This window comes from Rhodamnia argentea, chromosome 10, assembly GCF_020921035.1.
Source record: "Rhodamnia argentea isolate NSW1041297 chromosome 10, ASM2092103v1, whole genome shotgun sequence".
Taxonomy (NCBI): Eukaryota; Viridiplantae; Streptophyta; class Magnoliopsida; order Myrtales; family Myrtaceae; genus Rhodamnia; species Rhodamnia argentea.
Window position 1 is genome coordinate 19118549 of NC_063159.1, and position 25398 is coordinate 19143946.

Consider the following 25398-nt stretch of genomic DNA (forward strand, 5'->3'; position numbering starts at 1 on the left):
TTGATCTACACCGGCACTCGTTCGGGCCTAGTGAGGGTCACTAGCCCTTGCTTTGGGCCGACGAGGCCTCGTCCGGGGCCAACAATGGTTCGTTGGCCTTAGAGGAGGGCCGGCGTCACCTAGATATGGGTGCCCTCGCTTGGGCCCGGCAAGGATTGCCAGCCCTCGCCTTGGCCCGGCTAGCTTGCCATACTTTTTTCATTCTTATTTTTAAATAAAAATTTATATTTCTATTTATATTTTTTTTTATCTAATTTAAAATTAAATAAAATAAATTAACATTTGATATTAAATTTAAATTATTATTAAAAATTATCCATATCGGAGCGTAGGCCATGCCAAGTCAGCAATTTTTGATCAAAATTGGCCGAATAGACTTAATTAAAAAAAATTAAAATGTTTAAAATTGAATTAGTAAAAGTGCAATGATTTTACAACTTTTTGGACAATTTTCTCATTTTAAAAGATCGGTGATTGGCCCTAGTCATGATACAGAGAGGACGAGTTGGAAGGCCTGAGGAATCGGACTTAAGACCTCTACTTTTAATACTTAATTAAAGTTGTATACACAACCATTGAAGCTTAAAAATTAAAGTTGTTAGAGCATCACATAACGAATGAGTCATATATTTTATCTAATGGGATACATTAAATTAGCATGTCCATTAATCTACGTGTGACATTCGAAACTGTCTTCCTAGTTAGATCGCGGAGTTTTTGGATAAATTTCTCAAAGAATAGAAGGCTTAGCATTACCATAGTGTGTGATTTTATCGAAATGCTGATTTCGTAAATTCAAATAAGAAACCGTCATCCTAATTAATCGGGTAACGATGTCTCGGATCCGACATGTCTCGTAAAAGAAATAACACAAAGACTTGGAATTATAGATCTATTTTTAATATTCCAAAGGAGTTTGGTACCCCTAATATCCGTTTTTAAACTCGTACTTCTTTCTCGAAATATGAACGTATTTACTCTGGAAGTTTTATCTCTCAAGGAATCCATGGGCGATTGTGAGGTGAATCATGCTTGCCCCTCAACATTTCGTGTAGAATAGTTTGATCCATACGTGTCAAAACTTATTCACTAGAAAAGATGTGGTATTGGAAAATTAAAAGTAGGGAAAATACCGTAAAAAAAATCTTAAATCATGCCTATTATCATACTTATACCCTAATTTTTATTTTGAGTAGCGAAAATCCCTAAATTTGTACTAGTGTGACAAAAATACCATCTATCTACGGCAAAAAAATCCCTAACCTTTACCCACTGCGATACCAATACTCCAACCTTGTACCAGTATGACAAACATTATCTTCTGTCTACAACCAAAAGCCCTAAATTTTGCACGTCGCAACATCAATACCTAAGATTTTTTTCAGGTTACAAAGGAGGGTGCTTTTGTCACAATCCACCGGGATTTTAGATTTGATATATACTGTCAAGTAGTAACCCATAAGAAAAGCCCAATGCTTCAAGTTCTTCTTGGCCCCTTCAATCCCAAATTGACCAACAAAAAAAAAAAAAAAATCGATGCCTTGCACTCTTGTGGCAGTACAAAGCCAGCTGGCTATATCGATCCATCAAGACAAAGCAGGTAGTAGATGTACGATTGGACACTCACTTTTAAAGTTTGGTACCCAAGTGGGCATTTCTTTCGTCGGCAACTTCGTATTAAAGGAGAATATGATCCATGAAAATCAATTTCAAAGAGAATGATTACTTTTTACTTGTTTGGTAGTTTTTTCTTTGTCAGAATTTGTTTGCCTCCGAGATCTAAGCTTGTTGTTTTGCAGTCCTAGGAGAAGGATTTTTGTTGAATCGATCAGTTTTTCGCCGTCCAAATACTGAGAAGTCGAAAAAGTAACTTCCCAAGAATAGTTGTCCTTCCAAGACATACATATCCCAAGAGCATGTATCGTTCTTTTGTAGATTGAACTTTGGAAAAGTGATCACCGTCATTCAATTTTGAGAGAGAGAGAGAGAGAAGTTCAATGAACACTGACCAGCCACACAATTTGGAAGAGAGGGGGTTGGACCATGCGACTCGATTTTGTCCAATACTTCCGCTCTGTCAAGGGGGGAAGTCCGGCTTTAAATCTTCTGCAACTTAACCGTACCCACTCTGCTTTTATATACAACCTGCACTCACACCCACCCGCTTTTATTAGGATTTATATTCATCAAAAGGACGCTAGCTAGCTACCATCTTTAGGCCCTCGTTTGACTACATATCCAAAAGACAGAATAAAATGGTAGGTTTCCGGAAATTCCACGTATAAAACCCTAGCAATCGACCCGATTGCCGTTGATCTTTGCCGACGAAATAAATGCTTTGAAGCGCACCCAACTGCCGATTACTTTAGCGTGTAGCATTCTGACGTGATATCATTTGCGGGTTAAGCTTTTAAATTATCAATTCAGCCTCTTCAATAGGTGGATTTTTAATCTCACTTAAGCCTCGTATTGCTTAGGTTTACACAGGCCTAGACCTCGTCTTAGGTGTATACATACCCCGTTTCACAAAAGGTGAGGCTGCCTAGACCTCGTCTTAGGCCTTTCACATCGCCTCTGTCCCTCAAGCTTATGAACCCGGTCTCACTAATAACTTCGAATTTGGCGAGTTAGATTATCCTGAATAAGAAAAAATTGCTTATTATAAAATGAAGTGATTAATTACACGCCACTTTCAACAAGGCTAATAAAAACGCCAGCCGGATTAAATGGTACCGGCCGGCCGGTGTAACTTGCCCAATATGCTTTGACCAAGTCTCGAGCTTTAGTTAATTGCTGAGTTTGGAATGCATTAAAAGCTTTTGCGGGCGGCGATTTCTACGTTGTTAAAGCTTGGGGGAAGTATCTTGTGATGTCATAATCGTTTAGAGAAGGAAAGATTTACAAATGATTCTTGAATTTTAGTTTAATATACAATGCGGCCGACGAGCTTTTAATTTATTCAATGTGGTCCCTGAATTTTAGCTTAATGTGCAATGTTGTCCATGAATTTGTTATACGTGTTCAATTCGGTCCCTGGATTACATGAAGATATTCGATGTTGTCATTGAACTTGAACGCCAGGTCGAGCCGGTATGACGACGCGGTATAGTTCCAATAGACTTGATTAATGGAAGGACGATCAAAGTGAAGTTTAAGACTAAATTGACCAAAATTGAACAGGTTAGGTCTAAATGGTCCGAAGCTTCACTGCTACAATACTTCCTCACATATCAATGTCGTAGAGATCAATGTTCGAGGACATTTAGATAAACATTCTAATTGATCCTGAATAACTTATCAATTTTAATATCATGTTAGACACGTTTAAACATTACCAGAAATTACACTCGAAGTGTCAAAATAGGAATATGAATCCACGGATAGGGTGGTCTCATTTGGCTGACAAGGAAATGAAAACCCTACGCACGACTTTGGTTTTTAACTCTATCTATATAGCACGAGAAGTTGCCATTTGAGGCAAAGTACAAAGCGAGGGAGCTTCGATCCTGTCTAAAAATGCACATCCAACGTCGATCTCATGATAAAAACAATAAGGTAGAAAGAAGACGAGCTTTCTCATCTGATGTGTGGATTCAAATCAAAGAGATAAGATCAACCACATGGTGTGGGGTCTCAATCCATAACGAGTGTGCAGGTCTCACATGCAATCTTCACCCATTTGCGAGGCACTTCCATACCTTCTCCCGCCTATAAATAAGCTTGGAAGGAAGCATTCCCTTCTCATCAACGACTCCTGAAAAGGGTACGAAGAACACTTCTCTTTCTTGAGAGCTCTTCACTTGTTTTCGAGGGGACAGACAAAAAAGGGAGAACAGATGAGTTCGAGAGTTTTCATTTTGCTGGGTGTTTTGGTCGCTTGTGTTCTTCTCATCTCCTCGGAGGTGTCTGCAAGAGAATTGGCTGGGACTACGTCCAAGGAAGAACATGGTGAGCTCTTTCGCATGACGTTCCTTCTTGACCCATCTCCCTATTTCTGAAGCACTGCAATTGTTTAATTTCATGGAAATAGTATGATATGATTAGGGTTCAATCGACAGTGCTCAAACATTTCTTCGCCCACCATGGGATAATCCTAATCATGAGTACCTAGAACTGAAGAACTAAAGCCTGGTTAAACTTTCGCTTTTCTGTGTGCAGCGACATCCGCCGCGACCACAGAGACGAATGATGTAAATGATGCGAAGTACGGCGGGTACGGAGGAGGATACCCGGGCGGCGGCGGTGGAGGATACCATGGCGGCGGCGGCGGCGGAGGATACCATGGCGGCGGCGGCGGTGGAGGATACCATGGCGGCGGTGGTGGAGGAGGTCACTGCCGCTACGGTTGCTGTGGTGGCAGAGGAGGATACTACGGCGGAGGTTGCAGATGCTGCACTTACGCCGGCGAGGCTGCTGAGACCAAGCCAGGAGAGAAACCTCAGAACTAGAAGAGCAACAACAAGGCCGGGCATCGCATGTGCAATCGGTGTGTTTTTTTTTTTTTCGGTCCAAATGTGCAACCGGTGTTTGCACTAGCTAAAGACGCAGAAAATGCCTCGTATTATGGTGTGTTGCGATACGAGGGGACTGCCTAGCGCGTAATGAATAAAGTTTGTGATGCGTGTACGGAGTGTCTTCAATCAAATGTGCAAGTGTTTGTGTTTGATCTTGGGTTGGCAACGTTCATTTTTTCCGAGCATATTAATTCGATGGCCATATTTTCTACAATAACCTAAAAGAATCTGCTAGTCTAAAAGTCTGATAGTACCGTCAGATATTTCTGATCATATGATCTTTCAATCAATGAGAGTTTTACGCAAAATACGTAATGATGGTGTGTGGATTTACGGTTGAAATTGTACCATCCCTAACAGCTGTCAGGGAAGCATTTCCCTATGCATGATGAAGCTATATAAATTCTGGTAAATCAAGGATTGAGATTCTGCTAACTTAACAAGATAAATTATAGTACATAAACTTATCTCTTACGTACAAGTTATACATTAGCAAAATTTATTTCATAACCGTTACATGAGATTTCAAGTTTAGTCATAATTCAAAATTTGTGAAAAGTATCATATCTTAATTTAGACCTGTCGAATGTGTCATAAACTCATGTCTTTAACCCATATATGCATTTAGAGAGAGGGCGAGACCCCACTCACTAAAATAGGGAGAGCAAAGCAACGGGTAAAGTCCACCCTAAAAGCGAGAAAGCTTTGTCCCAGCTGATCATCAGTGACGAGAAGGCGCTCTTCGTCCCTCATCACCAATACACTCGCCGCCAGACGTGAAGCCCATTGTTAAGTTTTGGGAAAATTTCAAAGAAGGGTCCTAAGTGCTCTCATTTACTCAAAAAATGGCCTGAAGTGGATCTTGATTCATATAAAGATCTAAAGTGCTATCTTTATTTTAAAAAAAAAGGGCTTGATTAAGGATATTTTTATCCTTTTACATTTTTTTATTTATTTCCTTTTTTTGCCCTTTTCTTTTTTTACTTTCCTTTTTCCTTTTTTTTTCTCTTCCCCTCCATCTCCACCAAACTCCCCTCGTCCTCGTCTCTCCTTCACCACCACTATTTCTAAGTCAAACATAGAAACTCAACCTCAGATCTCTCCACCCAACACCAAAAACCAGACCACAATCGATCGACAGGGGACAAGGCAAAAAGAGCGCGTCGCGCCGAGCTATGAGAGTTCCTGTCACTTCCCAACAGCAAGACGCCGCCTCTCCTTTGCCCCTGTGCTACGAGCCTACATCTGTCCTCGACCTCCGCAGCTCCGTGTCTGATAATCCCCCGAAGTATCCTCGCTGCCGGGGGGTTGAAGCGGCGACGGCGACGCCGAGGATGGCTCCACTGCCCTCTAGTGGGACGTGCTCCAGACCCTGGACTGGGACTCTATCATGAAGGACTTGGGCCGTCATGATGATTGCGCCCCTCCATTCAAGCTCAATCCCCATGTCTGTCCGTCCGACGCCTTCCTGCCTCCATCTCATCCTCCCCACCGCCAACACCACCTCCACCTCGAGCCTCCGGGTCACTTCCTCCCCCACGATTTCCCCCTCTCCGACTCCTTCCCAAACCTGCTCGACTCATCTGCTGATTCCCCCGTCGGATCAAGCGCCCTCAGGCTCGAATTCTTCGACGAGCTGATCCATGCGGCCAATTGCGTCAATTGGAGCGAGCTCCAGCTGGTGCGGATGATATTAGCATGACAGAATCATTGGCTCCGTTCTCCAGTTGGCGCATATGATATTGGCGCGGCCTTGGGCAGTGCGAGGCGAGTGCTCGCCCGATCTAGCAAGGGCTCCCCTTGCTGGCTATTGCGAGGTCGGCCCTCGCCTAGGCTGGGCGAGACGTTCCCTCACGGCCGCAAGCGAGGCCAGTCGCCGGGGAGGCCGCCCGGTCCACAGTCGCCGACTGTGGGAAGAGAAAACAAGGGAAAAGGAAAAAAAAAGGGAAAAGAAAAAAAGGAAAAAAAGGAAAGAAAAATGGGAAAAGAATAAGAAAATGTAAAAAGACAAAAATACTCTTACTAAGGCCCTCCTTTGAAATAAAAATGGTACTTAAGACCCTTATTTGAAACAAAGTCTACTCAAATCTTTATTTAAAAAAACGAGGGCACTTGAGACTTTCTTTTGAAATTTTCCCTTAAGTTTTTAGGGGCGGCTACAGCAGCCGCTACCAAAGACTTGCATTGGGGACAACTAAACTCGATGATTAAGACACACATGTATCACATCCCAACAGATTATCATGCAAGGAATGGATTGTAATACGTGCGACAGGCTAAGGATCTTTTTATTTAGCACTATAAAAGCCTCCAATCTTAAAAACCTGATGGAAGGCGATCTCATAGGCAACTTCTATAGGGCTAGACCCCAGCACTTGTGACCCACAAATAACCTGATCCAGCCAAGCATGACCAAAGGTGGCTAGATGCATGGCTAAGCATGACTCTTGAATGGTCCAAGCCCTTTCAGAACCATCCTAGGGACTATGCATGTAGTGACTAGACCTTGATCTGGTGAAACCCTACGTGATAAAAGAGATAAAGGGTTTGCATGGCAACGATTTTGATTTTCCGATTCTATTCCCCGGAATGAAAAATGATGAGAAACGGGTTTGGTAACGTACATGATTCTGATTCTGATTCTATTACCGGAAACAGTTTTGAAGCAAAAACAAGAATAAAAAAAAGTTAATTCTAAAAAAAAGAATCACTTTTCAGAAATACAAAGCTGTGTGAAGTCCCACATTTCTCACCTTTCTCTTTAAGTTCTCTCATTACTTTCCCTCGACCTAAAATCTAGGAAACGCCGACACTCTCTAGGAGTCTTCGTGTCGTGGCCGACACTCCAATACACTTCGGCATACGACCGATACGTGGTTAGCGCTCCGGACACGCTAGCGACATGTGATTCCAGCGTCTAGACAAGACCATTTCGACACACGGTGTCAATTTTAAGTATTTTCATTAAATAAGGAGGCCAAAATGTAAATTTATTACAAATATATATACCTAAGTCATATATCCAATCACCCTAATATTAATATACCCAGCCACCTAAAAAAAAAACCTAATCGTGAATCTCTAACATAAGAATAATAAGAAGAAATTCACCACTAATATATTTATAAGTACACGATAAATACAACGTGTCCCAAAGTATCGAAATATTTTATTTGTTGAGAAATGACGTATTGATGTGTCGTGTCGCGTTGTGTGCCGATGTCGGTACTACTTAGCCTAAAACAGAATGAGGTCTCAATTCACTCCCTCATCTGCCGCTCTTGTGACCCGCCAACTCCACCGTTGCCATCCGTCGTCCTCGTCGCATGAATCTGGTGAGTTTCGCACGACTTGAATCTGTCCCTTGTCTCCTCATCGAGCCCGATTAGGGGCGGCCCTTGCCAGGATCATTGAGATCGCCTCGCGATCCTAGGCGAGAGTCACCCTCGTGCTCATGCTTGCCCGCCCTCATGCTCATGTTGTTTTCCTTTTCATTTGCATGCTTTTCAAAACACAGGGTGGAAACATTTTGGTCTTGATTCATGAGTCCTGTGATTAAGTCACCCTGAATGTTGTGGCTCCACACTTAGCATAGATTGATGGCTAATTCGAAATGTGTGATGAAATTTTACAAAGTGACTATGTAATTATTTGACCTAAATAACAAAAATTGGGAAGATAAATTGTTTTCGGGAATAGAAATTTTGTGCGGTTATCAAACATGTTCTAATTCTCTAAAACTCATATAGGGAACAGAATAAAAAAAAATACTTTTAATCAAAATCACTTTTTCGGATCGGAATTGTTACCATGCACACCCGAAGTGTCTCATAAGAGACAATTCTTATGGGACAAAGCATGGTAGCTGAACCATGCAAGATAAGGCACATATAAGACAAGGGGAAAAAGACAAAAGGCCGAGGAGACAAGAGGTCTCCATTCTTGTGTATATAAAGGGGTGGTCATCCCATCACATAAAGGGGTCATCCCCTCATTTGTAACGTACGCATTTGAAATACAATTCGTGATTTCTTCCCATACTCTCTCGTTGTCGTTGTACGACCCTTGTATCATGTGTGTGTGTAAGAATAGGCTAACTTGGGAAGGTTTTCCTAAAGCCGGATATCATGTGTGTGTGTGTGTAAGAATCGGCTCACTTGGGAAGATTCTCCAAAAGCCCGATGCGTGTGAGAAGGCAAGATACCACCGATTTGTGGCACATGCATCATCGAACTAACTATCGTTGACTTGCCCTCCCCTCAAAAAATTCAAATTCAATCTACAAGATCTCCGTCCCTAAAAAGGACAGTATCGGAAGTTTAAAGAATTTTCATTCCTTAGTCTTTTTGCCTTGCAAGCCATCATTCACTTGGTGTTGTGTCCGAGGAAAGCTGGGAAAATTACCATAATTTTTTTAACATTTTATATTTACACAACTTTAGTCATAAAACTTTTAATTTGACTAATTTAGTCTTAAGCTTTTTAAAAATTTGCCAATATAGTTCATCCAATTAATTTTGGTCGAAAATTGCTAATGTGGATACCAACCGTTCCATGTTGCACGGCCAACGTTGACGTGGACTTCTTTACATATTTTTTTTCTAATTGTTCCTTTTTCTTTACATTTTTCATTTTTTGGTCATTCTTTCTCCGCCAATCTCTAGGCCTTGGGATAGCCAACGATCGGCCAGGTGACCCTCGTCGGCCTTAGGCATGATCACCTTCGTCGGGATTTGGTGGGGGATGACCATGCATTGAGCGAGGCTCGACCTCTTGGGAATTTGGCGAGGAGTGACCTTGCCGGCCTCGGGCGAGGCTTGTCCCTTGCCATATTCGGGGAGGCGAGCCTTGGGAGAAGCTGGCAAGACCGACCCTTGTCCATCGCCCATCGTCATTTGTGGCCAATCGCCGACCATTGTTGAGGCTTGATGACCGATTGAGTAAGAAGGAAAAAGACAAATATAATAAAAAAAATGATAAAATAATTTTAAAAAAATAAAAACCATAAAAATTGTGTACGTCAATGCTGGGCGGCAACATAGGAAACCGAATTGACGTAAATGCAATAAACTTAAAACTTTTCTTGTGATTTTCTCATGTTAGGCTGTTGCCAAGACACTATGGTATTTCTTGCTATCGGGTGTGGCACTAGGGAAAAGCCTGTAACATAATTGCTATCCATATTAGAATCATCTAGCGAACTTATTCGTTAAGTCTGGGACAATATCCTTGTTGGGTCGTCGAATGAGGTCTATCGACTTAATTAAACTATCATTCCCGTGTCATTACTCTGTCAAATTTATTTGATTTACGAACTCTTAATATCCCTAACATGTAATAGGTCACATTTGCTATGGTTAGGTGCACAACCATAACGAAATAAAGAGTAAAAAAGAGAAAAAAAAAATGAAGACACAAGATTTATCATGATTCTCTTTTAAGCTAGAACTATATCCGATAAAGGGTTTCACATCAGCACCTCGCATCTTTTTTTTTTTACTTTCAATTATAAGAAAAAAAAATTATATATAACAGACACTATTCGTGAATCGAAAATCAAATTAATAATAAAATACGAGCTCCAATTATAAAAGTTATTTAGTATTACGAGGGCACTGCCCTGCTCATTAATCTAAAAGCAGCACGGGGGAGCCTTGAACACGCCACGCCACGCCACCGTCAAGCCTAATGACTAAGATGCATTTTAGAACGGACACGGGATGACACGATAGGAATCTCGCGAAGCCTAACTTGGGTTCTGGAAGTCCCGCCCTCGTGCGAGCCAGGACGACACCGGGCAGCACGTGGCTTAGAACCGTCGACTCTGCATTGATGACGTGGCGCGTTGCCCAGAAGAAGCGTCGCATTCATTTCATTACTTGTTCACCAAACACTCCCTCGACGTGTCTCCGGTCACACCGCAGCACAAGAAAAGGACGAAACCTCAAGCGGAATTATTTCTTGAAATCGTGAAAAGGGCCCAAAAACAAAAAAATCTATGCATGTCGGTCCGGCTACGATAGCGAGTATCTCGTTTAATTTAACGTAGGTGAGAAGAAAAAGCACTCATAGCCGTAACGTCATCCCATATCGTTTGACAACGAAATTCCACGAAATTCTTATGTACAAAATTTATCCATCTAATAATTCAAACTTTCGAAATCGAGCATTTACCACGACATTTGATTGAGATCTGTAGACTATCCTGTACAGCCGCTTCCTGCAGCCATGATCCACGTGAGCATGTCATCGTCCCGCCGTCGACCCGCGATGCACCAAAGGACAAACCGAGCGATCAGATGGGGGCTGCACGAGGACCACTTTGAAGGTCGGTCCCCATGGCCTCACTCAAGTTATATCTTTTGCCAAATTGGACTATTTGACTGCGGCACAGATCACAACACGAGGCTACTTCCAAACTCTATCGCTTCGATTGAACAAAACGGAAAAAATTTTGTATCCCTTTATCAATTCAATCTATCCGATCAATTTTAGCTGGCCGACATTTATGCGGACGTAGTCGGCCGATCGGAGACATAATATTCGAATAGTCTTTTACACGAAATCAAAGATGGTATCCTACCAACAAAATCCAAATTTCATTTCCAGTTTGCTGCCATACAGTCGTTCCCAACTCAGCCGATACAGATGTCCCTTGCTCGGTCAATGCTTCCAAGCGTCGTGCTTATTAATGATCTGTGCGTCTGTCTCGGTGCTCTTTAACTCAGGTTTTCGTCACTTTGCGACGCCTCGATCGCTATATGTACCGCTCATGTATTCACCATCGCTCCTCAAGCAGTATCCTTCCTCATCACACACTCGACTCGAGTCTTGCCGATTCTGATATCTTTCGCGGTCCGAAGAAAATGAAGCTCAAGGCTCTGTGTCTCGTGGCCCTCCTGTTCGCGGCACTTCTCATCTCTTCGGCGGCCACCGAGACGTCTAAAGACGGGGAAAAATGTAACACTTCGCCTTTCTCGCGTGTCCGAATTTCCCGGTTCATTCTTCGGTTTTTTCATTATATTTTCCACTAGGTTATAACATGGAGACACGGCAAGTTTTATAGGGTTGTTCAATATGTGTTGGCGGCGTGCATGGGGCATGCGAACGTCAGTTTCTCGGGGGGGTCACATGTCGTGACAACGGGACACTTCCGACTATATGAGCTAACTCAAAACTTATGAAACCTAGAACTATTATGAGATCAGGGATCGACATGGATAACATGATTTCACAAGGACTAATCAAAATCTGGGTTTTTTTGGTTAATTGTTGCAGCGGCGGCAGTAGCGACGGACAAAAACGAAGACCAAGCCCGAGCTGGGAATTTGGAAGAGGGAAAACACTACTGCGGGTGCTGTGGCAGAAAATATTGCGGTTGTTGTCATGATGGTGAGCTTCGTCATTAGATATACCTCTTAAACTGTCGAATATCCGGCAGAATTCTCCAAATTCAAGTACCGCGGGTTAAGGGAGAAAAACTTTCGGATATTTTCGGGGATAGAAAAGGACTAATTTTCCCAAAAATTAGTTCTCGTCTCTTCAGCCCTCGTGGTCGCAACTAGACATGGCTGGTTCCATGGAACCGCCGATTCCGATTCGGGAACCGGCGGTTCCGGTTCCGGGTTTGGAACCGCCGGTTCCAGTTCCGGTTCGGAACCGCCTGTTCCTAGGCCCAATGGGTCTTTTCTCCCAAGTTTCCTCCCTTTTTAAAAAAAAAAAAAAAAAGAAAAACGGGTTGGAATTGGCGGTTCCGGGCCGGTTCCGGTTCCGGGTTGGAACCGTGGGCCCGGTCAACGGGCCAATTCCAGGCCGATTCCGAGCCCACGGTTCATTTGGTCATGTCTAGTCGCAACAGTTCTGGTCTCTTTGGCACCAGTTCGAGAAAAAATGTACACTTTGCCTTGTTCACGGGGTCCGAAATTCGTGGTTCATGCTTTGGCTTTTCGTTATAATTTCCAGTAGGTTATATAACACGGAGACGTGGCAAGTTTTATAGGGTTGTTCCATATTTGTTGGCGACGTGCATGGGGCATGCAAACGGGAGTTACTCAGCGTTCACAACGGGACATATCTGACTATATGAGCTAAAAAACTTATAAAAGCTAGAATTATTATTATATATATTTTTATGCTTCTCGTGGCATGAATTTTGTTCAAAACCGGTCAAGAAGGGCATTATACAGCACACAGAGCCCCTTTCCGTTCTTGCTTTTTATGTATTTATGTCTGATTCTTTTTTCTTTTTGGGGAAAAGATGCTAAACAAGCCGAAACAGTGACCGAGCAAAACCAAGCGGCCGAAGGGACAACCGAAAACGGCAGAGGAGGAGGGCACGGTAAGGGAGGCGGAGGGCGCGGAGGCGGCAAAGGGGGTGGCGGGGGAGGACGGGGGTGCTACCCGCACTGCACAGCCGAGGAGTTGGCCGAGATGGCGAGAGGAGGCAAACCGTGAACGTAGCAAGTGGCAAATAATCGGACTGTAAAGGAAGGAATAATTAGTAGCGACGTGGAGTGGCGTTTTTAAGACAGTAGGAGGAGTGTGTTTGTGTGCGTAAAGGAGGAATAATAATCGCATGCATGAAGCATGCAACAAGCGAAGGGTTAGATCCCCTGACGTTGACCCAAAATATGTTGTAGCTCTCATGTTTCTGTCCTAAATATCATAAAGTGTTGTCTGTTCCCTTAATTCTTGATCTCTTAATCCTCCACAGCCAAACGAGCGCAGGATCGACTTCCACCGCTATTAATTAACATCTGACGATTCGTTCTTGCCATTATAGTACTCGAGAATAATGAACGGAAGGAAAAATAAGGAATTTCATTATATTTCGATTTGTATAGAAAAGAGTATACGGGGCTTATTTATAGGCTTTATTAATAGTTATTAAGATAAACATGTGTTGACACTTAAAAGTAATCCAAGAAAGACTCGTGACGAGCACGTGAGGAAGCGATAATCAGCTACGGGAAGGAACACCGAAGCCGTGCACGTACCAATCGGAAAGGTGCCACGTGTCGGGGTAAACTTTGGCGCCACTTCCTTCTAGAGCAAGAAAAAGCGCGCGGAGGGAGGCCACGATCGAGGCGGTTGGTGGTAATCCCCACGAGGTAAAAAGAAAAGGCACGAAGACCGGGAAACCGTCATCCACGTGGCTTATGGAAAAGCGCAAAGCGTGGGGCAAAAGGAAGAAACCGTTCGGCGGTTACCAAAGAGCTTGCCTATAAATACATCGCAGTAGCAAGATACACACACACAACAAATCCAAAACACTTGCATTTTCAACTAAGCTCTTAGCCTTTAGCCTTTAGCCTAGCCTAGTTATAGCTTTTAGATTCCCGTCGTTGATTCAATTCCGGCGAGCATCATATCCAGAGTTAGGTGTCGTCGATTAGATTTCGACGTCTACTCACTAGGTTCGATAACGTCGATTGAATTCCGGTATTGCACCCTTCACCCATCTTGTCCGATGCCGTCGATTCAATTCCGGTATTGTGTCCTACAATCCCCCGTCGAGTGCTGTTGATTAAATTCCAGCATTGTGTCCTACATCATCCCCGATCCCGTCGATTCAATTCCAGGGTCGCATCACGTTACTATCGCGCATATTGGGCCGTCGAAGTTGTCGAAAGCCTGTTTGTAACGCGCATTTTGTGTAAATCTACTGCATTTGACACTCTCTGTCCAAAATCGACCCAGAACTCCTTTTCGGAAAACGAACGGATTAAGTTCGATAAAAGATTCTCGCGTAAGTAACCCTTTTTGGGCCATAGTCAATTTTGGCTTAGAACCTATAACAGGCAATGCCCCGTCGAAGGATTTCGACGCGCAACAACATGATATCAAATATAATCACTCAAGGATATGCAATATCAAAAGGAAATAAATGAATAATCCTGCAGAATCAAGTAGATACCCCAATATTGCTAATAATAGAATGGATGAGCAAAGTCCCTAACAATGGTATATATTGAAGCCTTGGTAATTTTGATGGTTCGACAACACGAACAAAAATTTCGCCTCGTGTCATTCGGACTTGAGAGTACGTGCGCGAGAGGCCCCGTTTGGTAACCTGAGTATTATATGTGAACAAAGAGCTGATCCTTGCATTCCATGAAAACAAAAGCACAAGGAGGTCCTTCACTGCGGTAACGCTCTCCAGTAACAGAGTATATAACATAGCAGATGACCACTCTAACGCGGAACGGATAACATTCGAGATTATACAAGATTATACACGAAAGATAACCCTAAAGTCGTTTCTCCTGCAAAAATCAACACATTGAAACACATTGTTTTCGTGCCGTTCTTCAATAGGGTAAGCTTTGGAAGCGGGAAAATTGTCAAAAAAGTCCTAAACCTTCCATATTTTTGTCAATTCGGTCTTAAACCTTTTAAGTTTCTTGATAAAGTCCTAAACCTTTTCACTTTGTGCCGATTCAGTACTATTCGTCGGAAATCACCGACGTGGAGGTCGACCGTCATACGTGGCACCACCGGCGATAATATTTAATAATTTTTTTAAATTTTTATTTAAAAATTTTGATTTTGATTTTGATTTTTTTGGTTTGCTTGCCTTAAGGTCGCGAATCCCTAGCAGCTGAAGGCGAGGGGTCGCGGCCCTTGCTCGCCCTTGCCATGGCCGGATATGGTAGGGGTTTCCATGGCCAGATCTGGCGACGGCTAGGGCGAGCGAGGGCCACGACGCCCTCGTTGTAGCTCGCGAGGGCTAGGGTCGCAACCCCTAGCCTTTGGTCGCGAGAGATTTGTGGTCCTCACCCGGGGACCCACAAGGATCGCCAACCCCTGTCGGCTCTTGCCTAGGGGCCGGCGACCCTTGCCGGCCCTAATCCGACAGAGGTCGTCGGCCATGGAGCCAACAAACCAAAAAAATAAAAAATAACAAAAAAAAATATTTTTTTTCAAATAAAAATATTTAAAAACTATTCATATCAGCACCGGCGGTGTCACGTAGGATGGTCGGCATTTACGTCAGCGATTTTCAGCGAATACGACTAAATCGGCACAAAGCGAAAATTAATGTTTAGAATTAGATCGGCAAACTTAAAATGTTTAGAGCTGAATTGACAAAAGTGTGAAAGGTTTAGGACTTTTTTGACAATTTTCTCCTTTGGAAACAAATCATCGTGCGCTCAACTGCGACGGGGTAACAAAGTAAGAATCCTAACTTCAATTCCCTACACCTTGTTGAGTATGTCATTCATCCAAACTTATCTCGTTTTTTGGAGCCATCAATCAGCCGACTGATCAAAGGAATCGAAATTTTTTGCAAACAGGATGAAAGAAACCATTGCACATATCAAAACTAGTATACTTTCTTTTCATACTCTTTATTCGTGTATCGTCATTAGGGTGGATTCAATCTATCATCCCAATCACTATGACATATTATTTTCTGAACGGTGTAATACCTAAAAAACCTCCAACTTTATTTCTAGTCTCAATTCGACCTTTTGTATCATAAAAAATCCTCAATTTTAGATGCAGTCTCAATTCTATCATAAATTATGTTTTGCCCCATAAAAATCCCTTAACTTTAGATTTGGTCTCAATTCTCACCTAAACTTTTTTTTTTATCTCATAAAAACATCCCAGCTTTGGGTCCAGTTTCCATTTTACTCTAATTTTTTTTGTCACATAAAAGATTACCAACTTTTATGAGACAAAAAAAGGAGTTTAGGTTAGACTTGAAATTGGACTTAAAGTTTCGGTCTATTGGCCAATAAATGTTCGCAATAACTCATAACGATGCACGGCTAGATATAAATTAGTGTATGGTATCTAAGTCATATGGACCGAATTAATTTCAACCGTCCGATTCAGTGGGGTCTACTATTCTATATAATTAACGATTGAGATGATATTGTCCATATGTAGACCATCCTACAACCGCTTCCCGCGGCCAAGATCCACGTGAGCACGTCGTCGTCCCACCATCGTCGTCCCGGTGCGCCAAATGACAAACCGAGCGATCAGATTCGGACTGCCTCGTACAGAGGGCCACTTTGAAGGTCCCCATGGCCTCACTCACTCGAGGTTATATATTGCCAAATTTGACTCTTTGACCGCTGCACGGATCACAACACGAGGCTCGTTTCCAACTCTATCGCTTCGACTTTCCCTTTTGCTGAACGAAGAAAAGATTAATCTCAGATCAAACCGAGACTGATTAACAACGACAGAATAATTAAATGATAAATTACGCCTTCATCTAATCGTCTAAATTTTTAGAACAGTTACAATGGTTCCAATCATAGTAAGTGATCACGGGTTCAAATCTTATCAGATTCTCTTTGCCTCTCTAATTAAATATATTCACTTTTAATACTAGGTAAAAAAAAAAAAAAATCAGACTGAGCGTGAGTAAGAGTAATAGAATATTTAAATATTAAACTGTCGTTCCAATCTCAGCTTGCAGATGTCCCTTGCTCGGTCAATGCTCCAAGCGATAAGGCTTTGAAACTGGGGTGGTGCTATGCGCCAAGAATTCACAACGCCCACCTGAGTTCAGCCCGTCGTTCTTATTAATGCTCTGCGTGTCGGTCTCGGTGCTTTTAACTCAGGATCTTATCACTTTGCGATGCCTTGATCGCTATATATACCGCTCGTAGGCTCACCATCGCTGTTCAAGCATATCCTTCCTCATCAAGCACTCGAGTCTTTCCGATTCTGATAGTTTTTCTGCGGTCCGAAGAAAATGAAGCTCAAGGCGCTGTGTTTCGTGGCCCTCCTGTTCGCAGCAGTTCTCATCTCTTCGGCGGCCACCGAGACGTCTAAGGATGGGAAAAAATGTACCCTCCGCCTTGCTTGCGTGTCTGAATTTCGTGGTTTATACTTGAGTTGTTTTTCGTGATTTTTTTTTAGTAGGTTACGACATGGAGACATGGCAAGTTTTATAGGGCGTTCGATATTTGTTGGCGACGTGCATGGGGCATGCAAACGGGAGTTTCTCGGGGGTCACATGTCGTGACGACGGGACACTTCTGACTACTAACTCGAAACTTATAAAACCTAGAACTACCATGAGATCGGGACATGGATATTATAGTCTCCCAGGACTAATCAAAATCTGGGTTTTGTTCGGTTAATTGTTGCAGCGGAGGCAGCAGCGACGGACAAAAACCAAGACCAAGCCCGAGCTGGGAATTTGGAAGAGGGAAAACACTACTGCGGGTGCTGTGGCAGAAAATATTGCGGTTGTTGTCTTGATGGTGAGCTTCGTCATTAAATAGACCTCTTAAACTTTCGAGAAATTCGGCAGAATTCTACAAATTCAAGTACCACGGGTTAAGGGAGAAGGAACTTTCGATATTTTCAGGGGTACAAGAGGACTAGTTTTCCGGACAAATTATCGAATGTCGATCGTCATGAACTTCCTTATTTCTCGTTTAAAAAGAAAAAAAAACTCCCGTAGTGAAGCTTCGCATTTTCGACAATTGATGGAGCAAGCAGTTGCTTGGCGCAGAAGCTTCACGGGCTTTTCTGCTTTCTCTAATACTGAAATAGTTCGGCTCTATATATATATGCTTCTCGTGGCATAAATTTTGTTCAAAACCGGTCAAGAAGTGGACCATACGGCACACAAATCCCCTTTCTATCTTTGCTTTCTATGTATTTTTGTCTGATTCTTTTTCTTTTTGGGGGAAAAGATGCAAAACAAGCCGAAACAGTGACGGAGAAAAACCAAGCGGCTGAAGGGACAACCCATTACGGCGGCGGCGGAGGCTATGGAGGAGGTGGAGGAGGCTGGGGGGGGAGGAGGAGGGCGTGGTGGAGGAGGCTGGGGAGGAGGAGGAGGGCGTCGCGGGGGAGGAGGGAGGTGCCCGCACTGCACAGCCGAGGAGGCGGCCCAGATGGCAAGAGGCGGCAAACCGCGAACCTAGTGGAGTGGCATATTACAGAGTGTAAATTAAGGAATAATTAGTAGCGATGTGGTGTGGTGCTTTAAGAGAGTGCAGGAGAAGTAAGTTTTGTGTGTTGTGTAAAGGAGAATAATAATTGCATGCGGGAAGCATGCAACGCAACAAGCAAGGGTTAGATCCCCTGAAGTTGACCCTAAATATGTTGTAGCTCTCATGTTTCTGTCCTAAAATACCAAAATCGTTTTCTGTTTGCTTAATTCTTGTCCCCTTAATCTTCCATGGCCAAATGAGCGCAGGCTCGATCCATACCTCAAATGACTAGACTTCCGCCGCGATTAATCAATGATCATTCTCGCGGATCAAAGTCCCTAATATTGGTACAGATCGATGTATCGTAATTTTGATGGTTCGATAACACGAACAGAGGATGGCGCATCTTGTGTCCGTTCGGTCCGTGCACCAGGCGCGAGAGTTCCTGTTTGATGACCCAAGTATTATATGTGAACAGGGGAGCTGATCATTGCATTCGCTACGGTAGTAATTTCTAGTAGCAAAGTATACAAATTCAGCAGATGCAGCAGACGATGGCTCTGCCGTACTCTCGATCCTAGACCGAACGAGCTACCCAGCGTCACGCGAACAACCGGGGACGGTGCATTTGGACCCGTCGGCCGACCTCAGGCCGGGTTAAATCTTTTTCCATCAAGTTATTGGGCCGGAAGTGGCGGTCTCCTTTACCGGCTGGGCCTGACAGAAAACTCGGCGGCCCGATGCCAAGCACGTTCAGCCTTCGCCCAGGCCTGGTAGAAGATACACACGCTGGCGAGGTGATCCGGAGGCAGAAATATCAGCGGACCGCTTCTCCTCGAGTATCGTCCAACGTAAGATTTATTCTATCCGGCTCATAATATCGTAAACGAAGAGCATTATTTTGAGCCATGAGTGAATCAGGTTCGACTTTACAGACAAACATCTTGCTTTGGACTTTAGGTATGAATTAGCCTTAGGGCTGTCTGGGGCTTGACAATGCCTCCGCCGGCGACGACAAGATTCTCTCTTTGTCCTTGTTTTCAGCCCCCTTCTTGGGTTCTAGAAGAACGTGGGACGAGGATCGATCGATATCTCTCCCTCCGGCCTCGCACAAAGGTCAATCGGGGAGCGGGCCCCACGACTCCCCCCCGGCAGAACCGGCCCTTGCCGGTCAAAGTAATCTCTTCTGTTGTTTTGGTTTTCTTGTTGTGGGGGAATCATGTCGGGCTCGGACTGCGAACGCAGAAAGTCAACTTCATCGTGCCCGGCGGGGGACCCGAGGAGTTGAATCTAACTTTCGTGTTCGCCCTAAGCGCATTCAGCGCGTCCAGTCGGATACACGAACGAGCTTTTCTTGATCTCCATAGGAGGGACGGGCATGATTTCAAAGTAAAATAAAAAACCGAAGGACTAAACATAGTAAGTTTCAGATTTCAAGATATATAGTTTAGATTCCGAATTTCAAAATTGGAGAATCGATTTCAATAAGTAGATTTCGGGTTTCGAAAGGTGAAACATGAATCTCAAAATAAACCTTTTTGTTTTCCTGTTTTACGTATTTGCGCCATCCTACGGTATTTTATAGCGTCCGACGATGAGTATGTGATCTTGAACTATTAGTTCAAACTTTCATTTCCGGCTATATCCATGACTAGGACTTTTACTTTATCAATGATTCTTATTTTCACGTGTCTAAACATGAGTTATGGTCACTGAATTGTAGCAATAAATAATGTTCATTAGATTCGATGATTCGCTATAATAGCTCAATTAAAAATATATGTGAAACTTGATAGTCCACGGAATCGATTCCGAAATATGTGATTGCGTAGATTTAAGATTTTAAAGTAGGATTCATATTTTAAAAAATGAGAAACCGGTTCGCATGAATAGATTTTAGGTTCTAGATAAAATCTGTAAAAAATCTAAAACTGCTCACCCCTACCTTACATACTCCGTGGTGCTTATGAGCATTAGATTGGCCATGGCAAACTTCCACGACGAGCATCAAACTGTGCAGAAGTTATTTCCATCCAGAATTTAAGGTTTACAGATGTACGTCGACCGACCCACAGTTTGAAGATCCATTGATGTTTTGTACAATGTTTTGCTCTGTGAATTTGAGTCCAAGCAAATGTCTGGGGTTTGTGCATCATTGTTTCCAACTAACGATTATAAAACTTGATGGATTTCGTCCTGTCGTGGACGCGACTTCAACTCCCAGCTCCCAAGCCTGTTCCAACTGTCCCCCCAGAAACACTGTTGCGATTAGAACTTTGTTGCGGTTCCAGTACCAGGACACATGTGCAATTAAGACCGTGCATGTGGCATTTTACGACTCGAACAAGAAACCCTAAAGTGGTTTCTCCTAAAAACCACGTGCCGAATCATTAACAGAGTGAGCTTTTGGAACAAATCATCGTGCACTCAACTACAACATGGTAACTGAGTCAAGATCTTCAATTCCTAACTCCTTGCTGAGCATCGATACATCCATACTTAATCTATGTTCGGAACCGTCAATCGGACGACTGATCGAAGGAAACTTTTTGCAACCGGGATGAAGGAAGCCACTGCACATATCAAGACTAGTGTACTTTCCGCTCATGCTGAATATTGGTCAATGACATTAGGGCGGGTTCAATCTCTCATCCGGACCTCTGTAACACATTACTAGTGTTACAAAAATATGCCAATGGTAAGGAAATTAGATCGCAAGAAAAGCACAGTGGCTATCAATTTGTTTGCAGGGGCATATCGAGAGCCATCGTACATGAATATGAGGAAAATTATCTACGTCGGTGCCCGTCGTGCCATGACAGACGGTGTCTATGTTGGCGATTTTTGGCAAGAAATTAGTCGGATCGACTCAATTGGCAAAATGTGAAAATATTTAGATTCAATTTGTAAAATCAAAATATTTTTGAGGCTGGATTAGTAAAAGTGCAATAAGTTCAGAATATTTTGGACAATTTTTTATGCGAACATGTATAATTTGCTGCGGTAGGACCTAAGTATGCCCTTAAATTGCTTCGTCTGAAGCCTCATCTAAATCTCGGGATATCTTAAATGTAAAGTAAACAAATGATATTTTTCATGATAAGAAAGAAAAAGATATGATTGACAATTGAAAGTACGGAGCGTGCAAGTACTAACACATTAAAATAAAAAATGCTTTCGTAGAGATCGCGATCTCAGTATATCAAACGGACGCGCCTCCGATAGGGAGTACCGAAGAGGTGGTCCTTGCACCTTTTGGGATTAACATGGGGACGTACGAGATTGTGGGAGCGTCCCCATGGACCGGTAGTGGTAGAAACATCCTCTTAAGAAGCAACCATAGTCACATGACGTGATTCTGACATGACATGCTTTGGACCTTTGGTAGGCCAAAGGTCTCAGTCATCGTCACCAACACTGTTACGGGCAAACTTGCCCCCTGTTCTCTTCTTCTCGCATTTGTGTCCAGTTTTGCGGTAGATGATGATCGTTTTAAAAGGTTGGTGTCCTCTGAAATTAGGGGTTAATAACCCATGTAAAGTAACTTTTTCTGAATAACAGAAATGCTCTTCTTTTGTTTAGTGAAGAATCTACAAAGAAAAAACCTAGATTTTCCATTTTTTTTCCCGGGCCGTGCGAGTCGCGAGCTCGTGACCACTGCGGGTGGCGTCGCACTAGGTCGGCTGAGGCTGGTGACATTGGAGCAGACATCTCGACCTCAGTCCAACTCGAGATAGATTGGTCGGGTCTCGGGGACGTTGTTGAAGGCTCGACGGCGGCCACGGTGGGTGGATGAGCTCCCACGGGTTGGTCGGCAACGTGCGGTGCGCTCCTCTGTGTTCGGGACTGGTCCTCTGTTCATGGCTTTGTGTTTCGCGGAATGGGCAATTGCGTGATTGGGGAAGGCAAAACAGAAAATGGAAAGAAGAGAAAGAAGAGAAGGAGAATAAACATTGGCCATTCAAATAGGTTCAAAAATGGGGCATCAGCTTCTCTGATGGTATAACTTTAAATTGTAAGTAACGTCCTAAATTTAGAAGATCTCATTCCCATGGAAAATTTCATATAGTACTTCACTTAGGCAGTTCATCCTCTAATAAGGCAATGGTAGAATTCTCGTGACTGCATCGTAGCTCGCGTCGATTATCTAAGATATCAACGTCTCTCGCTTTGATGCTTAATTTTCAAAATATCAGTGACATATGTCGTGACCTTATGCATTTAATACGAACTAACACTCGCCGAAAGATTACTCGGCCACTAAATTTTTTTACGAATCTCAAGTCATCTTTCCAGCGTTCGTCATGTGATTTGGGTGGTCTTTGCTCCTTAATGAACCGTGAACCTAAGCACGAAGATGCTGTGGGACGTGACGTGTCTTAACACCTCCATGGTTGATTAGGGTTTCTTCTCAAATTTGGATGTTCCGCCAAAATCTCGGAGAAAGCGAAGGTCCAACAAGAACTATCGGGAATACATTGGCTTGTAGGGAAAGGGAAGACGACTTTTGTGATCCAACGGATGCTGGACAGATGTCTCGCTGCTGTTTTACATCTCTCGCCAAGGCAAATAACCAAACTCGTCTGACTTTCTTTGGCCCGATACACAACGCAGAAACTGGCTTTCACTTGAATTTTTGCCTCTGGAATTGGACATGTTTAGTTTTCCCATGACTTATCAAAAGCCAATGCCTCTTGCTTGAGCAAAGACAGAAGAATGCTTGGAACCAGAGAAGAAAGCCATGCGGGGTCACTCGAAAGCCGCGGTGGCGTCGTGTCTCGTTTACATCATGCGACGGTGACACAAGAACGATCGACCCGTTTCGTTAGGATAGGGCGCGTTGGTTACGATTTAGGCTGTCCGAACATTACATTACGATCGAATTAAGTCGATGCATTACAATATTTTTTTTCTTTTGGTAATATGTTGACTCTGGTGGGTTAGAGAGAGAGAGAGAGGGGGAGAGAGAGAGAGAAGAGGGGGGGGAGAAGACAAAGAGAAGCAACCCAATGTGTGACACAAAAAGGGGCTTCTCGTTGGCCCACTCTCTTTGACAACAACATTAACGGGAAACGCTCGTCTTCTTCTTCGGGAGACACACACCGTCTCTCTCTCTCTCTCTCTAACACAGAGTGTCCCTTTATATGTTGTCCTTCCTCTGAAACTCAAACGTTCGTTGCTTGCTGCAACATGGCCTTTCGTCTCCTCCTTCGACCCCTTTGAGCTTTCTCGGCGACCTCTCTGGCCCCGGAAGCCAAAGCCAAAGAGAGCGCAAGCATCAATGGAGGACAGAGAAGGAGAAGCTCTCCTCTTCGACACGGTGCACCGCTCGTCTTCTTCGCCGTCGTCCAAGGAGCTTCTTTCGGGTGGTGCTCCTGCTAACGAGGGAGGCGTCTCTTCAGCCGCGAAACGCCGCCGGTGTTCGGTCTCGAGCAGCTTCTTGCTTCTTCTGGTGACAAGGTGAAGAAGATTTCACTTCACCCACAGAAAATAACCCACCATAAAAGAAAAAATGAAAAAAAAAAAATCAGCGGCGTACACGGGAAGGCCAGGCATGCATTTTGCTCCATTTTTGTTCTGCTTTCAAGTTCGTATTCTTCTTCTTCTTCTTCTTCTTCTTGGGGTTGGGTTTGTAGCTTCGGTTCTTGATTTTCATACATGGGGGGAACGGGGATAGGGAAGCGACCGGTGACCGGACAGCCACACGTGAGGCATCTGGCCTCGCAGAGCATCGAAGCATATTGATCATACAAAAGTGATAATAATGCTAAACCCGGTTTTCCCGTTTTCCCGTTTCCGATGGTTTGGTTTCCTTCTCCCCTCTGCTCATTTTCAATTTCAATTTCAACTTCACTTTTCTGGGTGAAGGTGCAGACGAGAAATCAAATTGCCCGCTTTATTTCCCCCCCCACGAGTCCGAATTTTTCGTGCCATTCATAATTATTTTTGCTGGAGAGTAATAATATAAAATAAAAAAATTATTAGAATTAATGTGGGAAATTTAGTTGACAACATAATAATATGTATTTGGACTATACTATTGGTAATTGGTTGGTTGGGGGGCATGTCATATGACTTTTGAGAGTACGAACCGACGCCACGATTTATATGTCGCATTACATCACCGGCGTCGTTTTCACGGGAGTGGTATGGAGCCAACACCCACCACCATGAAATTTATTTATTTATAGCTTTATGGGAATCTTAATTTATAAAATAATAATTCGATTTGAATAAACAAACAAAAAGATGGACAACGAAATTGAGGGTGGGTGCGGCGTACTTGACCAAGAATTTGGGGGTTGAAATTGGGAGCTCAAGACAGCTCGGGAATGAATACAAACGAATGAGCCGTGGAAGAAGCTTGAGCTACGGCGTATTTCAATTGGATTTGTGCACCCGAAGTCAATTGTGTCGACTTGTTAACTAATCGGGTGAAATCGCACTGGAAAGGTCCAGTTACTCGGAGTCTAAGTGTGCGTCGCCATGCCGCAGGGATAAATTGCCCAAAAAATCCTAAACCTATTACAATGCGATCAATTTTAATCGGAATCACTTTTTTGGATTAGAACGGTTGCTATGCAAGCCTTTAATTATAAACCTTCTGAAATGTCGTCAATTTAGTCACAAACTTATTACATGAATAATTAGTGGAGAAAGACTACGTTGACAATTTGTCAAATGGTTTAGGATTAAATTGGCAAACCGCCAAACGTTTAGGATGAAATTAACACAATTGAAAGGTCTAGAACTGAATTGGTCGATGTACAATAGGTTTAAGATTTTTTGAACAATTTTCTCGACGCCGTCTTATGATCGATCTAGCCGGGCACCATCGCCGTGCTTCGAGAGCGCCTAAACGAGTCTAGAGATGCGGATACGAATCTAGATGGATATTTGATGCGTTTTTGGGCCATCCGCCGTACGTGGGAACAAAATAATAAACACATCGAAGAGGATAATAGAATTGA

At 43.3% G+C, this 25398-nt stretch overlaps 2 protein-coding genes across 6 annotated transcripts; both read left to right on the forward strand.

Moving 5' to 3' along the window:
• Positions 1-3762: 3762 nt before the first annotated feature.
• On the forward strand, positions 3763-4484 carry LOC115747649 (cold and drought-regulated protein CORA-like). Its single transcript, XM_030683879.2, has 2 exons — positions 3763-3957; positions 4174-4484. The coding sequence occupies exons 1-2, from the start codon at positions 3837-3839 to the stop codon at positions 4446-4448; spliced, it is 396 nt and encodes a 131-aa protein (XP_030539739.1). The 5' UTR covers positions 3763-3836; the 3' UTR covers positions 4449-4484.
• A 6796-nt stretch (positions 4485-11280) lies between these two features.
• LOC125312688 (late embryogenesis abundant protein M17-like) lies at positions 11281-18654 on the forward strand. 5 transcript variants are annotated; one of them, XM_048271732.1, is made up of 6 exons: positions 11281-11474; positions 11793-11906; positions 12772-12810; positions 16535-16538; positions 17640-17746; positions 18185-18654. In XM_048271732.1, exons 1-6 carry the CDS (start codon positions 11381-11383, stop codon positions 18457-18459), a joined length of 633 nt encoding a protein of 210 aa, XP_048127689.1. In that variant the 5' UTR covers positions 11281-11380; the 3' UTR covers positions 18460-18654. The 5 variants fall into 5 exon arrangements, with proteins under 5 accessions (XP_048127689.1, XP_048127691.1, XP_048127690.1 ...); XM_048271734.1 differs by lacking the exons at positions 12772-12810; positions 16535-16538 and having other exon boundaries at positions 11283-11474; positions 11793-11826; XM_048271733.1 differs by lacking the exons at positions 12772-12810; positions 16535-16538 and having other exon boundaries at positions 11298-11474; positions 17633-17746.
• Positions 18655-25398: the final 6744 nt, after the last annotated feature.